The sequence below is a fragment of the Protopterus annectens genome, chromosome 4.part0 (assembly GCF_019279795.1).
Source record: "Protopterus annectens isolate FY-2018-M chromosome 4.part0, PAN1.0, whole genome shotgun sequence".
In the NCBI taxonomy this organism is placed as follows: domain Eukaryota; kingdom Metazoa; phylum Chordata; order Ceratodontiformes; family Protopteridae; genus Protopterus; species Protopterus annectens.
The window spans coordinates 1,077,237,865-1,077,251,662 of NC_056733.1; the positions used below are offsets into that span (position 1 = coordinate 1,077,237,865).

The following is a 13,798-nucleotide window of genomic DNA, read 5'->3' on the forward strand; positions in this document are numbered from 1 at the left end:
CAGCTTTTCAATGACAATTCCCATGGCTGGAGACAACAAGATCACAATTTAGACAGCTCCCTTATCCAAGAGACCACTCATAATGTTGTTACCTGATTGAGTGTCTTGTTGCCAACACTTCCATCAACCCTCAGAGGGACCCTGCACAATGAAAACTGACACAGTACAGAGGTAAAACTGCAGGACCACACCCTCAAAGCAAACATCTATGTATATCACACATCAACTCCCACAGCTTAGACTGACACCCAACCAGTGAGTCTATCTGCTGACAACAAGTGCTGGAGATACAATCCTGACCTACTCAACACCAGTAATTCAATCCTATGACTGAACAAAAGTATACCGGAGAACACATCAAAACAATGGAAGCTGCCAAGATTCAAACCACCATGTGAAAATATTACAGGCCAAAATTCCCAACCCATTTTGCAGCAAAGAGACAAAACGTATTCAAACCATGGGGTAACACCTTTACCACGTCAAAAGGTGTCCAAGAAGCTTGTTTTTCCTCCAACATCGGAGGACAGCCACGATGATCCATGCACTGCAAGAGTACCATTTTATCCTGGCAATTGCTTCACGACTGTATATAGAAACATTTAATCCAAATCATTAACTGGCACCACAACAATATTTCTCAGAAAAGCTGTTTTACAGCCAATGACCAGACAGAACGCATCATTGAGAGGATACATTTATCAAATGTCAAGTGCCCCAGCCATAATACAAGTGTCTCCTCAAATCAATCCCCAACGAATCTACTGCCCACCAAACTTGCAGACCAATACTGGCATCCTTTCATGCAGTCACATTGAAACACAAAAATACAGGTCCGCTGATCAGGAACAACCAGGCTCTCAACTGCCAGACAACACACCCGTCTGCAGAAAGGTCCAAGAATCATAGTTGCATTGTCAAGCATCCTTGTCCACACTAACAGTAACATGATATACCATACACTAGTATTGTGTCATTCTTGATAATGTAAAAAGCCAGACAATATTATAAGAAGGGTGAAGCCACAGCCAGGCAACATAACAAGAAGAGCACAGCCGCAGTCACCATTCAGATGAGCAAACGGGAACAGCATGAGCCATCTAAGGATGGATAGCCCATTGAGTACCTGCCACAATGCATGCCCATAATGCATGGCAACCCAGTAACAAATTAGGGTGTGGGCTAAGCCTCTCCCCCTTCCACTCAAATCAGATCCAACACAATATGTGTGTAGAACACAGATGCTTCGACAAAGCCCAAAGCCACATGGGATATAAACATTGTATAATTGACACACCAGGTCAAATCCACTGTTGTTATGTTACTCATTACAGTTGCCTATACAATCATTGCTTCCACTTTCTCTATCTAGTATACCATAACGCCATCTAAATGTTTGATTTGCCAAATGCACATCCAACCTTCTTGTTGCATCCCACCTGCCCACCCGAGGGCATACCTTGGCAGCAGGACATCAGTAGTATTCTGCAGGAGCACCAGCGTGGGAAATGGCAACCCTCCCCAAAACAAACCTGTCAGTTGCTTGACGTTTACTAGTTTCTTTAGAGAATTTGTAAAACAGCAGTGATTTTATTTGCTGATGATTAATTTCTGCTTTTTAAACTCTGCTGTATAAAACATAGTAAGGGATAGCTAAAATGTCTGGAAATCTAAACTGATAGAAAGACAAGCAGATATATGTCCTTATCCATCAAGGTGCTAGAAGATATCAGTAGCCATAAACTGAAAGTGCTTCAAAAATAAATATCTGTGTATATTTATATGAACCTTTTATATTATTTATGTTTCCTTAGAAGGAATTTAGGTTTCTGTATCTTTAAATGTGAACCTAGCTTATTTTCTGACTAGACGTCAATTAGAAAGAGTCAGGGGATGGCGTACACAAGTAAATGCGACAAGCAATAAGTAACTCAAGTTTCTAGTGATGTTTGTGGCTGTTAAATTGTCTCGAGAACCAAGCAGGAAAAGGTATGTGTTTTTCTTTTTCTTTTCCCTCCTCTTATTTGGTGACAAACTCATGTAGTGTGCACGCAAGCACTCTAGTTAGTAGTGTTCACAACTGTCAAACTTTGCATTTTAAACATGCTATGCCTTATTTCTCTACAAAAGAAAAGACAACAGGATATCTAAGCTAGTCACAAGCATCTTTCAACTCCGGATGTCTGGAGCCACAACACACATGACTTATAGCCTCAAAATATCACTTAAAACATATTTTTCACTGGACTATATCAGTATGTGCATATGGGTCAAAGGCAGAACATCTTTTAAGATTATTTAAAGTAGTCTTATGATACATCCTAACTGAAATACTTCATTTCAAAAGCAACACATTTCTGCCCAGAATTAGCGTTTATCCAAACAGGGACACTTTTAACTTATAAAAAGTAATACTATCAGGGATGTAACTGATAATAAGTTATATAGCAGCCATTATTATACCTATTAAGCAATATAACCATATACTGATTAAAGTATTATAAGTTAATAAAGATTTAATAAAAAGAAGAGAAAAATAAAAACAACAAAACACAAAGAGAGAAAATAAATAAATAAATAAACTATTTGGGAACATTATTATGCATTGATTACTCTGATTAAGAATATGAAAATAATAGATGGATAATAATGAAAAATAGAGTAATGTTTAAATTATGCTTAGTATATTGATGTGATTTGAGATAAATGTATTTACATTTATGCTAATTTTGACATTTAAAATATAATTGAAAACAGTACCTGTTTTGGTGTAACTTGAAGACAGTAAGAACTTTTCTTTTGTTGTTAGTATTATTATTTAGATTTTTACAGAATATAACATATGTAAGATTATTTGTCCTTTAGTTTTTTCTTTTGCTCAACAGTTTTCCAATTATTTACTTCAGCATTTCTCTTGTGTACTTATTGTCCAGTCCATAGATTCTTCATGTGTTAGGATGTTGTTGTTGGTAAGGTATTTTATTGCTGAATCTACTGTTTCAAAGATTTTTATTCCATTTGGTAGAAAAACTTTCAGTCTTGCTGGAAATAAAAGATGGACTTTCAGTTGCTTTTTCTTCAAGGTTTTTTATTGGTAGAAATTCTTTTCTTTTGAAACCACCTTTGTAGAATAATCATTGTCAAATCTTATTAATGAATCATTGTATTTGATGGGAGAATTTGCCCAAGCATTTCTTAATATAAGATCTTTATCTTGTGTAGAAAAAGTCTCACAATTATAGATCTCGGCTTGTTCTTACCGGAGAAGAAGCATTTCCAGAAGCTGCTAGTGATCTATGCCCTTCTATACCATATGAAAGAGCTTCAGGTATTTTTGTTACATCTGGTATCCAGGTGGTAAGAAAGTTTATCATATTGTCCCCTTCAGATTTTTCTGGTAGACCATATATTCTAATATTATTTCTTCTTGTTAGGTTTTCCATATCATCAAGCTTTTCTAGTAAATATGTATTCTGTTGAAGTAAGAATTCAGTTTGTTGTTCTTCTATTTGGACTCTAGTGTCAATGTCACTTAATGACTGTTCAATAAGTGATATCTGTCCTTTCTGCTGTGTAAACATTTCTTGAAGCTGTTCCAGTTGTTGTGAGCACTTTTCTTTAAAAGTATCTATTTTATTGTCCATCTTGTCAATTTTATTGTAAGTTCCTGTATATTTGTAATGAGAGACTGCAGGTCTTTTGAGAGAAGAGTCTTGTGCTGTATTCCTTAGATGACTCATGCTGTAAAGCTGATATTGGTGCTGATTTTCCAGTAATTAATTTGACAGGAATTATTCAAGTTCTGACAATAAAATTTTTCTTATAGATGCTCAGAGTTATTAGAAATAAGTTAGTAATAAAAATTTCTTCAAATTAAATATTATTTTGTAAAATTCCTGTCAGGAATTGTATTGAGGTAAGAGAGCTGAAATGAAGTGCAGCTATCAGTTCAGCATCCTAGCCACGCCCCCTACCTACAAAATAGTTTTGATTAATACAAACTAGCTCAACCCACACTAATGATTACAGTTCTATGTCAAGTGCTCTTCATGATTAAATCATGGTACATTTTAACATTAACAAATACACTGATAATTCCAATGTCTCACACTCTTCATTAAATAGACAAATATTTTCAATATAAACTAATATTTTAACTATAAAAAAGAATTACACACACTGGTCACAGACATAACTTAATAGTGACACACAATGCACATTAGGTGTAAATTGCTTCCTGTTTCCCTGCTATTACATTCAGGCCTAACACTGTTTTCATAATAGCCTAAAACTATGAATACACTAGCCCATGTCAGCTTCTTATTGATAATGGTCTCAAAGGGACTACTTACTGAGGAGACATTTATGTTTCTTACCTTGCATTAATCTATACAGCGGTAGCGTTGTTGCCTCACAGCAAGAGGTTCTTCTGTTTGATTCTTGGCTGGAGTGCTTTCTGTGTGGAGTCTGCATGTCCTCCCTGCGGTCGAGTGGCTTCCGAAAGACATGCATAAATGGGCGTGCCTTCGCTGAAGGTCGGGCGTCAGGCTGGCAACTCGGCACCATAAAAATTGACCACCAATCATTAGCGGACCGGAGTTCCGCTGTGGCAAACCCTAACCGAGAAAAGCCGAAAAGACAAACAACAACCTTGCATTAATCAGTGTTCATATTCCCTACTTTTCTTCATTAAATCTACTACTTTTCCTAGCTTTGGTTTATCTTTTGTCTTCCAATTTTTTGTACAATTGTTTTGGATACTAGCATTACTAATCCAAACAAAGTTTTACTGGATTCTAGTATATTAAAATTTGTACCATACCACAACAGCCAATTTGCTGGATTCATAACATGTCTGCCCCCAAATGTCAGTTATAAGTTCCTTCATTCTCTTTATTAAGACCACGATTATTTTCTCTTTCAAAGAAATGAGCACTAGCGATTCACAGGATCTTTTGACATTGTGATGGTTAGTGCATGAAAGTGCACATGCATTTTGATGCACTGTGTGTGTGTGTGTGTGTGTGTGTGTGTGTGTGTGTGTGTGTGTGTGTGTGTGTGTGTGTGTGTGTGTGTGTGTGTGTGTGTGTGTGTGTGATTTTGTTTAACATGAGAGATCATCGATTAGATCTTCATCTGATACATGTGAAAGGGTCAGTGACTTTTCAATGATCTGAGGAAAGCTAGTCTGTTAATCACTTTTTTCTTCAAATTAAGACTTTTTTTGTTAAAAAAAAAATCTACTGAGGAAAAGGAAAGTATCATCTGCAAGAATTGCTTCGTGATTGGGTATAAACAAGAACTATAACTATGTTGTCATTCAGAATATAAGGTATAATGGAAGACTTTGTCAAGAAGTTATATTGTGGTAGTTTTTAGTAGCCCTCTTATAGTTTAAGACAGTGTTAATACTATCCAGTAGCATTATCTGACTGTAGTTTTCTCTTTCAGATCACAGCACCCATTGGCAAAGCTCCACGGGACCTCAATTCTAGAACGGCATCATTTAGAGTTTGGAAAAACCTTACTCAAAGATGAGGTACAGTGACTTTCTCCTTGAAATATATTTTCCTTCTTCGTAGGTAAATATAAGCTAGTTAATATTTTGGACCATTTTAAGTCTAAAAACATTTTCTTAGTGATAACCAAACCTCAAAACTTTTGTCTGTGGGGTAAATGCCTTAACCATTGTACCAACCCCCCCACAGCATCTTCTGTTTTATGGTCTGTTCTTACTAAAACACATTACAGTAATTGGTTGTCACAGAGCCAGTAGCTGGTATTAGCTCAAAGTAGTAAGGCAATGCAGTTTAAATGAAGTATTCTTAAGTGCTGCTGTTTCTGAATTTAAAACTACTACAAACGTCCTCTTTAACTAGACACATATATAGCCAATTCAAGCTTCACATCTCTTTATAGTTTTGCTCTTCAGAACTGGAATATAACTTCCTGAAATTCAGAGCATTAAAATTTAATTATAGAGAAGTTTTGTTTTCTCTGGAGCATTTCAAGACTTTTTTTTTTATAAATGACTGCACATGCAGACCACAGCTATATATATTTTTTTCTTTTACTATAGTTTGCAACTATATATATAAAAATCCATTCACAATGGAAAGCATGTGCTTTGCTGTGATTTGCTGAATGTGATGAAGGAGGTTCAGCAAGTTCATTGTAACCACTTTAACTAATGATATATATAAATAAATAGCATGCTCTGCAAATGCTATTTTTCTGTATTAAAAAGTGTTGCTAAAGCTTATAGAGAATGCACAATTTAACAATGTAAAAGATGCTCCACAAGTTGGAGGCAAACTTTTTGTTTTAATTTGCATCTAAAAATAAAACAAAGAAATGCAAATCGCAAATGGAAATAAATGTTAGCGATAAGCAGAAGCAGTCAAATGACATCTGTTTGAGTTAGGCAATTATAACTGACTTGCTGACTTTTTTCATGCCAGTAAAAAGTCTGCAACATGTTGGTTATTACTGGGCAATAGCAAACATCCAATAGTCCTGATGCCACCCTTTGAAGGTCTCATCACCTCTGAAAGGTCTGGTAATGGTACCAATCCCTTCATTCCTGTCACAGTGGTCTCTCTGACTCCTCAAATACACGGTATGTTTTCCAAGTTTTGAATGGCCCACGAATGCTCCAGTTGTGTAGCTCCCTCAAACCCATCCATAGATCTATGAATTCCAATCGCTCTGCCATTTCCAATTTCAAAGCCTCTGCCCTACATTTCATACACAATCTCCTGCACAGGTCATTCAACTAAATCATCCATTCAAAACCTGAACGTCTAACCCACATTTCCCTTCTCTGTTCATTCACCCTCTAGGTTGCCTATCTTACATCTTAATTTTGTTTTCACTTATTATCTAGACATATCTACCTCAAGTGTTTGTGCAGATGTGTACAAGACAGTTATGGTAGTATAAATTACATTTAATTACCAGTAAAGGGAAGGAATATCAAGAATTACTGAATTTAAGAATTTAACATAGACAGGGTGATTATAAGGACAGTCAGAAATAGCTATAATGAATAAACAGAGGTGAGAGGTGCATTCATATCAACAACATTATTGAAAAGAATGGGAAAAGTGAGACCACACTGTACATATCCCCATAATGTTAACGCCTTTTAATCATATATGTGTCCCATTAATGTTAACACCGTGCAAAGTAACAACGCACTGTACATACATATTCCACATCCTACCCTCTTTAGATAGGTGCTATTAATAAATAACATTGCTGAAATTAGTTATAACAGCTTAAGGAAAAAGACTCTACTATAGCAGTACTGCTGTGCCATGTGCAACTACATTAAATTCAAAACTGAAACAACTATAATACAGAACAGATATGTCAACTTTCAGCCTCTTATTAGGCACTGATAGTAATCCTCTACAATCAAACTAATGCAATGTTTACTATCAGTCAGCCATATCTTGAATATTGAGCTAATTTACAATGAGTTCTGTGAAGCTTCCTGTTTTCATTAATATTCTCAGCTGAAGTTTAGATTGCAGGTGAAGATGAAGAACACCTGAATTCGAGCACTCTGATTCTAAAATGGAAACATTCTCTTCAGAGACGCTCCATTATTTCTATACCTCAGAATTTTGAACTTGAACAAGATACATTTCTAGACTATCTCAAAAAATCTATTTTTTTCTCAGTAAAGGTAGAAAATCTGTTTGATTATGTAGAACAAATTCATAAAAATGTTTTCTTGAATTTTCTGCTATGTTATGAAGATTTTGTTGTCCACCTTTACTCATCCCTCATTGGACCACTCATTGAAAATAATGCCCTCTTTGGCATGTATCAGTCCATACATAAGTAACAACTGGGATGCCCACAAATATGATGTTTTCCGAAAAGGATGCAAGGCTTAAACAACATGTCCTACATGAACATAGCTCTGTCACTATACTCTGTGTGCTACAGACTGCTAAAACATGGTCTGTGTCTGGTATACAAGGGATACTTTGACCCATTACTTGTGGATTTACTGCACAGAAGCAAGTCAAATGTCATCAGAAATACTGGATCTAGGGATTCAAATCTCTTCTGCAACATTAACAGAATAGTTTGAAGTGACAGATATATCTCAGAGGATACCACTGCTCCATTAATTAGTCCACATCCACTTAAAGCAAAAGTTCAACTCTGTACGTATTCAAGCACAACATGTATCTACAGATGGGAAACAGAAAATTTACCACAGGACTGCTCTGTGTACTTCTAATTGACAGAGGCAGTTCCTAAATGCATTATCCCATTCATGGGCCCCCTCAAATTGTCTATGGTATGATCCCAGTTATTCTCATTAGGGGTAATCTATAATCATCGACCATGGGATGGGTGAGGCCAATCCATTGCCAAATGGGATAGGTTATTTTGAACACAAAAATGGAAACTGGATAGGCTTTAAATGGCTCACAAGGGCAGCTAGCCTAGTACTTCGCTATGAACTTATGTTGATTCCTTAAGCTTCTTATGAGATACAGCCTTGGATGTGCTGCACCAGAATTCACTGTACTATAAATCTTGCTTTTTTGTACATTCAACAAATCCTGAGCATTTAGGATTGGCAACTGCACTCTGCCCTTTGCTCTATAACATCAGAAGTTTTTTGAAAGGGGATGCATTTGTCATAATGAAGTTTTAGAGTTATGTATTCCCTTTTTAGTAAATCAAGCATGATATAATGATTATCTTGCTGCAGTAAGGAGTACTTGGTGGGAAATTTTGTTATCTATAAATATGTTTTGTTAATTTCTTATGTGATCCTATTCACCTGGGCTATACCTGTAAATGGTCCGTTGACATCAATGCACTACCCTGGTAAACAAATATAAATTTATTTGTTTATTTAACATTTGTTGACCAGGAAAGCCTGACTTGGAACAAGCCAACTTTCAGTGGAGGTCCAGGGAGAAATGCTCCAGATGCATCTCTTTGTAACATTGGAGGAAACCGGAGCACCCAGAGGAAACCCACACAAATGCAGGGAGGACATACAGACTCCGCACAGAAAGCACCCTAGCCGAGAATCAAACAAAGAACCTCTTGCTGTGAGGAGACAATGCAAACCACTGCACCACTACACTGTCCTATTACTAAATAAGCAATAAATAAATAAATACGTTGGGAGTTCAGCCTCCTGACTCTTTAATAATGTAATTAGTGATACCCTGAAGTATCAAATTTCTGTACTGTCATATTGACAAGTGACAGTCAGCAGCTTTTGATTTTTCACATTTACTGATCAAACATCTAATAATGATCATTTGCATGTTTTTTCTTCTTACTCATTTTACCTAAAGAACAGTGTGAACTTGAGGGAGTAAACTCTCTGTTGTTTGCAAAAGGTTTACACCCTTGGTTTGAAAACTGAGGGACATTATCAGAAATAACTTCTTCAAAACTACCATGCTTTAAAATACTCACAAAAATGTTAAGAACAACAGAACTAGTAGCATCTTTCATCTCAATGACTATTAGATATTTAGAGTAATACACACAATTGACAGTGATTATCTTGTCAGTGCAACAACTAATCTAATTTATTTAATCATAGTTCTGAAACATCATGACAAATTACATTTTCATGTTTATTTTGTTTATGAGCAACTAGGTAGATTCTGTAGTTAAGATTAAGTTTCACTATTTGTCCCATCGTTTTATACTAATATAAAATATTCTTTGATCTTTCCTTATACCTTAAACACATGAAAGATCTTTGAATGGAAAATATAATGGTACTTCTTTATGGGATCTATATTAGATAATCGAACTTTCAAAAGTTTGACTGTCATATGGTCAACACCATATGATCGAACTTTTAAAAGGTCGAATATCTAATAAAAAAAAAAGCTAAACAAATAACCTACCTACCTGAATGTTTTAAGCACGGGGCAAGCCTCCATGCACCCCCACACCCCCTCTCTTTAAATATACCAACTCAGAGATCCCACTACAGTGCAAAAAAAGGAAATCTTCCCATTCTGCTCTGTATGTAAATCTCTGTTAGAACATTTGAATGTTCAAATATTCGATCATATGGTGTCGACCATATGACAGTCGAACTTTTGAAAGTTTGATCATCTAATATAGTCCCTTCTTTATGCATTGCAACCCTTTAGTCCAACCAACCTTTTATAATGGCATTTTTAACAGCTGTTTCTTTGCCCTTCATGGTACATATTTTTGACTAATTTAATTTATCAGCAGGAAGTGTTGGTTTCAACATGATATGAAGAGCTGTCATTTTCTAGCAGATCATATTTCAGAGCTTCAAGGTATGCCTTGCTAAGGTCTTCCTGCTCCACAAGATAGACGCTGCAAAAGCTGTTAGCTATATGTAGTTGTTTACCTAGCTTATATTAAATCTCAAATCATATCTTTACAAAATCAACATTGACTTTTTTCCCAGCTGGATATTTATTGAATCAGTCACAGGTCACATTTAATATTCAGTGTAGTCCACTTGCATAATACATATCCAGTTTTAAATTTTCACATTTCATCTTCTTATATTCATCAAACACATTCATTATCTGACCATACAGTAGTTAATTCTGACCCACCATACTGTCTATTGTCCAATATGTTTGTCTGACTACTTACATCATTCAAGATTAAAATCCAACTTTATCTAAGCATTTACAAATCAATACATATCAAACATTTATAACAATCCAAGCAACCTCTATATACAAAGTGATGTGCTACTGCCTATTTCAAACTGTATTATCTTAAAAAACAATTTTAAGCAATTATATATCCCATAGTTTCCACTTTTTAATAACATTTTATTCCTACTTTGCCCTATGCTTCTTAATTCTATGCTTCCAACATTATTCATCATATTTTTTATTAAATCTAGAATAGGGGCCTCCCCAGTTTTCCATAACTTCATAATAGCTTTTTTGACTAATATTATCAATAAGGTGAGTATGAGCAAGGTGGATATGTACCTAGGATTTCCCTAACCTGGACAGCTCAGTAGAAACATCTTTTTAGTAAAATATATATTTCCTTTGCTAATTTGACTAATTCCTTCAATTCTTATTTAAAAGATTGAATTGCTTCACATTCTCAAAATATATGGTCCCAAGTGCCTACTGTATCTCTCCCCTACATCTCCATAAGGTATGTATGTGAGAATTTCCTAGTGAAAACCCCAAATCACCTAGATCTGGTTGCATATCTTGGGGCCAAGGTTATGTCTCTCCATTGTTCCATGATTATCATTAATGTACTATATTATTCCAAAATTGCAAGATTTTCCTATCACACTGTATATTTGCCTCTATCAGTGCTCTGTATCCCCTATTAATTAGATTCACCCTGATATTTCTATTAGTTCTGGATCCCAGGAGTAAGTTCACTAACACTGATTTGAGTCTTACTGAGGGCACATCCTTAATATCTACTGAAACTAGACCCAGGTATTCTGTTACCTACCTTTAAGCTTGAATTCCTGTTTGACTTGTTGCCAAGATTTTAATGTCCCTCCTTCTAGTAGTTTCCCCCAGAACTGTATTCTTCCTCCTCCAGTATTCCAAGGCCAATGCCCTTCTACCCCTTCTTACCAGGTTTAATCCTGTATTCAACAGGTAATAATAACTTTTTCCAGGACCTTATTTCTTTGAGCTCCAAATGTACTTAAACTCTTTCACTGTCTGATTTGATGTCTCATCTCTTTCCATTGCCCTATCTATTTGACTCCAAGTGACTCATACTACTGACTTTCATTCAGAAGATTTTTTATCATTTCTTTCCATCCTGCTTTATATCTGATTGTAATAAATATATAAGTCTGACTTCAGCCACCCTGTAGTACTGTTCCATTTTTAGCATATTTAATCGCCCCGTTTCTGTCGTCAACAATAACTTCTTACATTGAATCCTTTTAGCTTTTCCTTCCCAGAAAAAATCTTTTATCTCCTTTCTCAACCACCTCCATGTTTTCTCACCCGTGTTGTACAGATACGGTGGCCCTATGTATAACATCATCTTTTTTAAATTTAATTAGACCCTTGAACAATCATTTCTGAAAATACTTTGCAAGAGTTTGTATCTAATCCACAGTAAATGCTTTGCCATGGATGTAATCATGGAATTATTGACAACCTTAGACAATAGCTAACACTTCTTTTCAATTTGAACATACCTTATTTGCATTTATTTTAAAGATGGAGACATATATGCAATGGGTCTGCCCTCTTGCAATAACATTGATACCAGCCTTAGTTGACTTCTTCTTTCAGCTGCTCCAGTTAGGGGTCGCCACTGTGGATCATCTGTTTCCATTTCTTCCTGTCCTCTGCATCTTACTCTGTCACACCAACCACCTGCATGTCCTCTCTCACCACAACCATAAACCCTACCTTAGGCCTTCCTCTTTTCCTGTTACCTGGCAGCTTCATCCTTAGCATCATTTTCCCAATATACTCTGCATCCCTCCTCAGCACATGTCCAAACCAATGTAATATTGCCTCTCTGGCTTTGTTTCCAAACCTTCCAACCTGAGCTGACCCTCAAATATACTTATTCCTAATCCTGTCCACCCTTGTCACACCCAGTGCAAATCTTAAAATCTTGAACTCTGCCACATCCAGCTCTGACTCCTGCCTTTTTGTCAATGCCACTGTCTCCAACCCATATAACACAGCTGGTCTCACTACCCTCTTGTAGACCTTCCCTTTCACTCTTACTGGTACTCGTCTGTCACAAATCACTCCTGACACTCTTCTCCACCCACTCCATCCTGCCTGTACTCCCTTCTTCACCTCTCTTCCACATTCACCATTACTCTGAACTGTTGATCCCAAGTATTTAAACTCATCCACATTCACCACCTCTACTCCCTGCATCTTCACCATTCCTCTATCCTCCCTCTCATTCACACACATATATTCTATCTTATTCCTGCTGACCTTCATTCTTCTTCTCTCTAGAGCATATCTCCACCTCTCCAGGGTCTCCTCCACCTGTTCCCTACTCTCACTAGAGATCACAATGTCATCTGCAAACATCATAGTCTAGTATCCACCTAAAAAATACAAGGAGATGAAACATCATTCATTTTCAAACTTTGATACTCTAAAACATATACCTGTTTAACATCTCAGAACTCCCACCTTACTCTAAGAAACAAAACCAAATAAAGTAATGCACTTGTTAAGCATCCTAAGCTGTCACACAGCATCCAATAAATTAAGTATAACTGTGGCAGAGACTGAACAATTACAAGGAATCAGGTAAGAAATGATTGTCCTTGTAGTTTTCTGCATACTAACTACATGACTTACTTTATTGTTATCTGACTTCAGACTTTCCAAAGTTAATGCGAGATCCATAGTGACACATATTTGACATCTCCTCATATTCAAATTCAGATCATTATGCTTCAGACAAATAGCTTAATCAGCAACATAACATGCTTCCATCAAGAGCAACCCCAGAGATGTAAATCATCTATGATGTTACTGAATTCATTTAAATGTATACAATCTCAGTAACTTCCCTCTGAATAACTTCTGTTGCTAGAGGAATTCCAAAAGGTAATCCCTGAAACCTGAAAACTGTAGCTTCCCAGAGGGATTTTAAAAGTACACAGCTTAGAGCTAACTTTAAAACTGGATAATGTAGAGAGGGATTAATCTAGCTTCATTTGACAAAGTCTCAGTTTGCCTCTCCCACAGAAAAGATACCTAGTATGAACCTATGAACCTATAAACCCTAAAAGGGCGTAGTATTGTCATCCTAAGGGGTG

The 13,798-nt window shown here is 36.2% G+C and overlaps 1 protein-coding gene across 1 annotated transcript in view; it reads left to right on the forward strand.

Annotated features, from left to right (window-relative positions):
• The window catches only part of LOC122800395 (rod cGMP-specific 3',5'-cyclic phosphodiesterase subunit beta-like), a 1,051,627-nt gene that overhangs the window by 777,381 nt on the left and 260,448 nt on the right, over positions 1-13,798 (forward strand). The window contains exon 13 of the mRNA XM_044069844.1: positions 5,452-5,539. Within this exon, the coding sequence (XP_043925779.1) occupies positions 5,452-5,539 (88 nt within the window). The remainder of the gene's footprint in view (positions 1-5,451; positions 5,540-13,798) is intronic.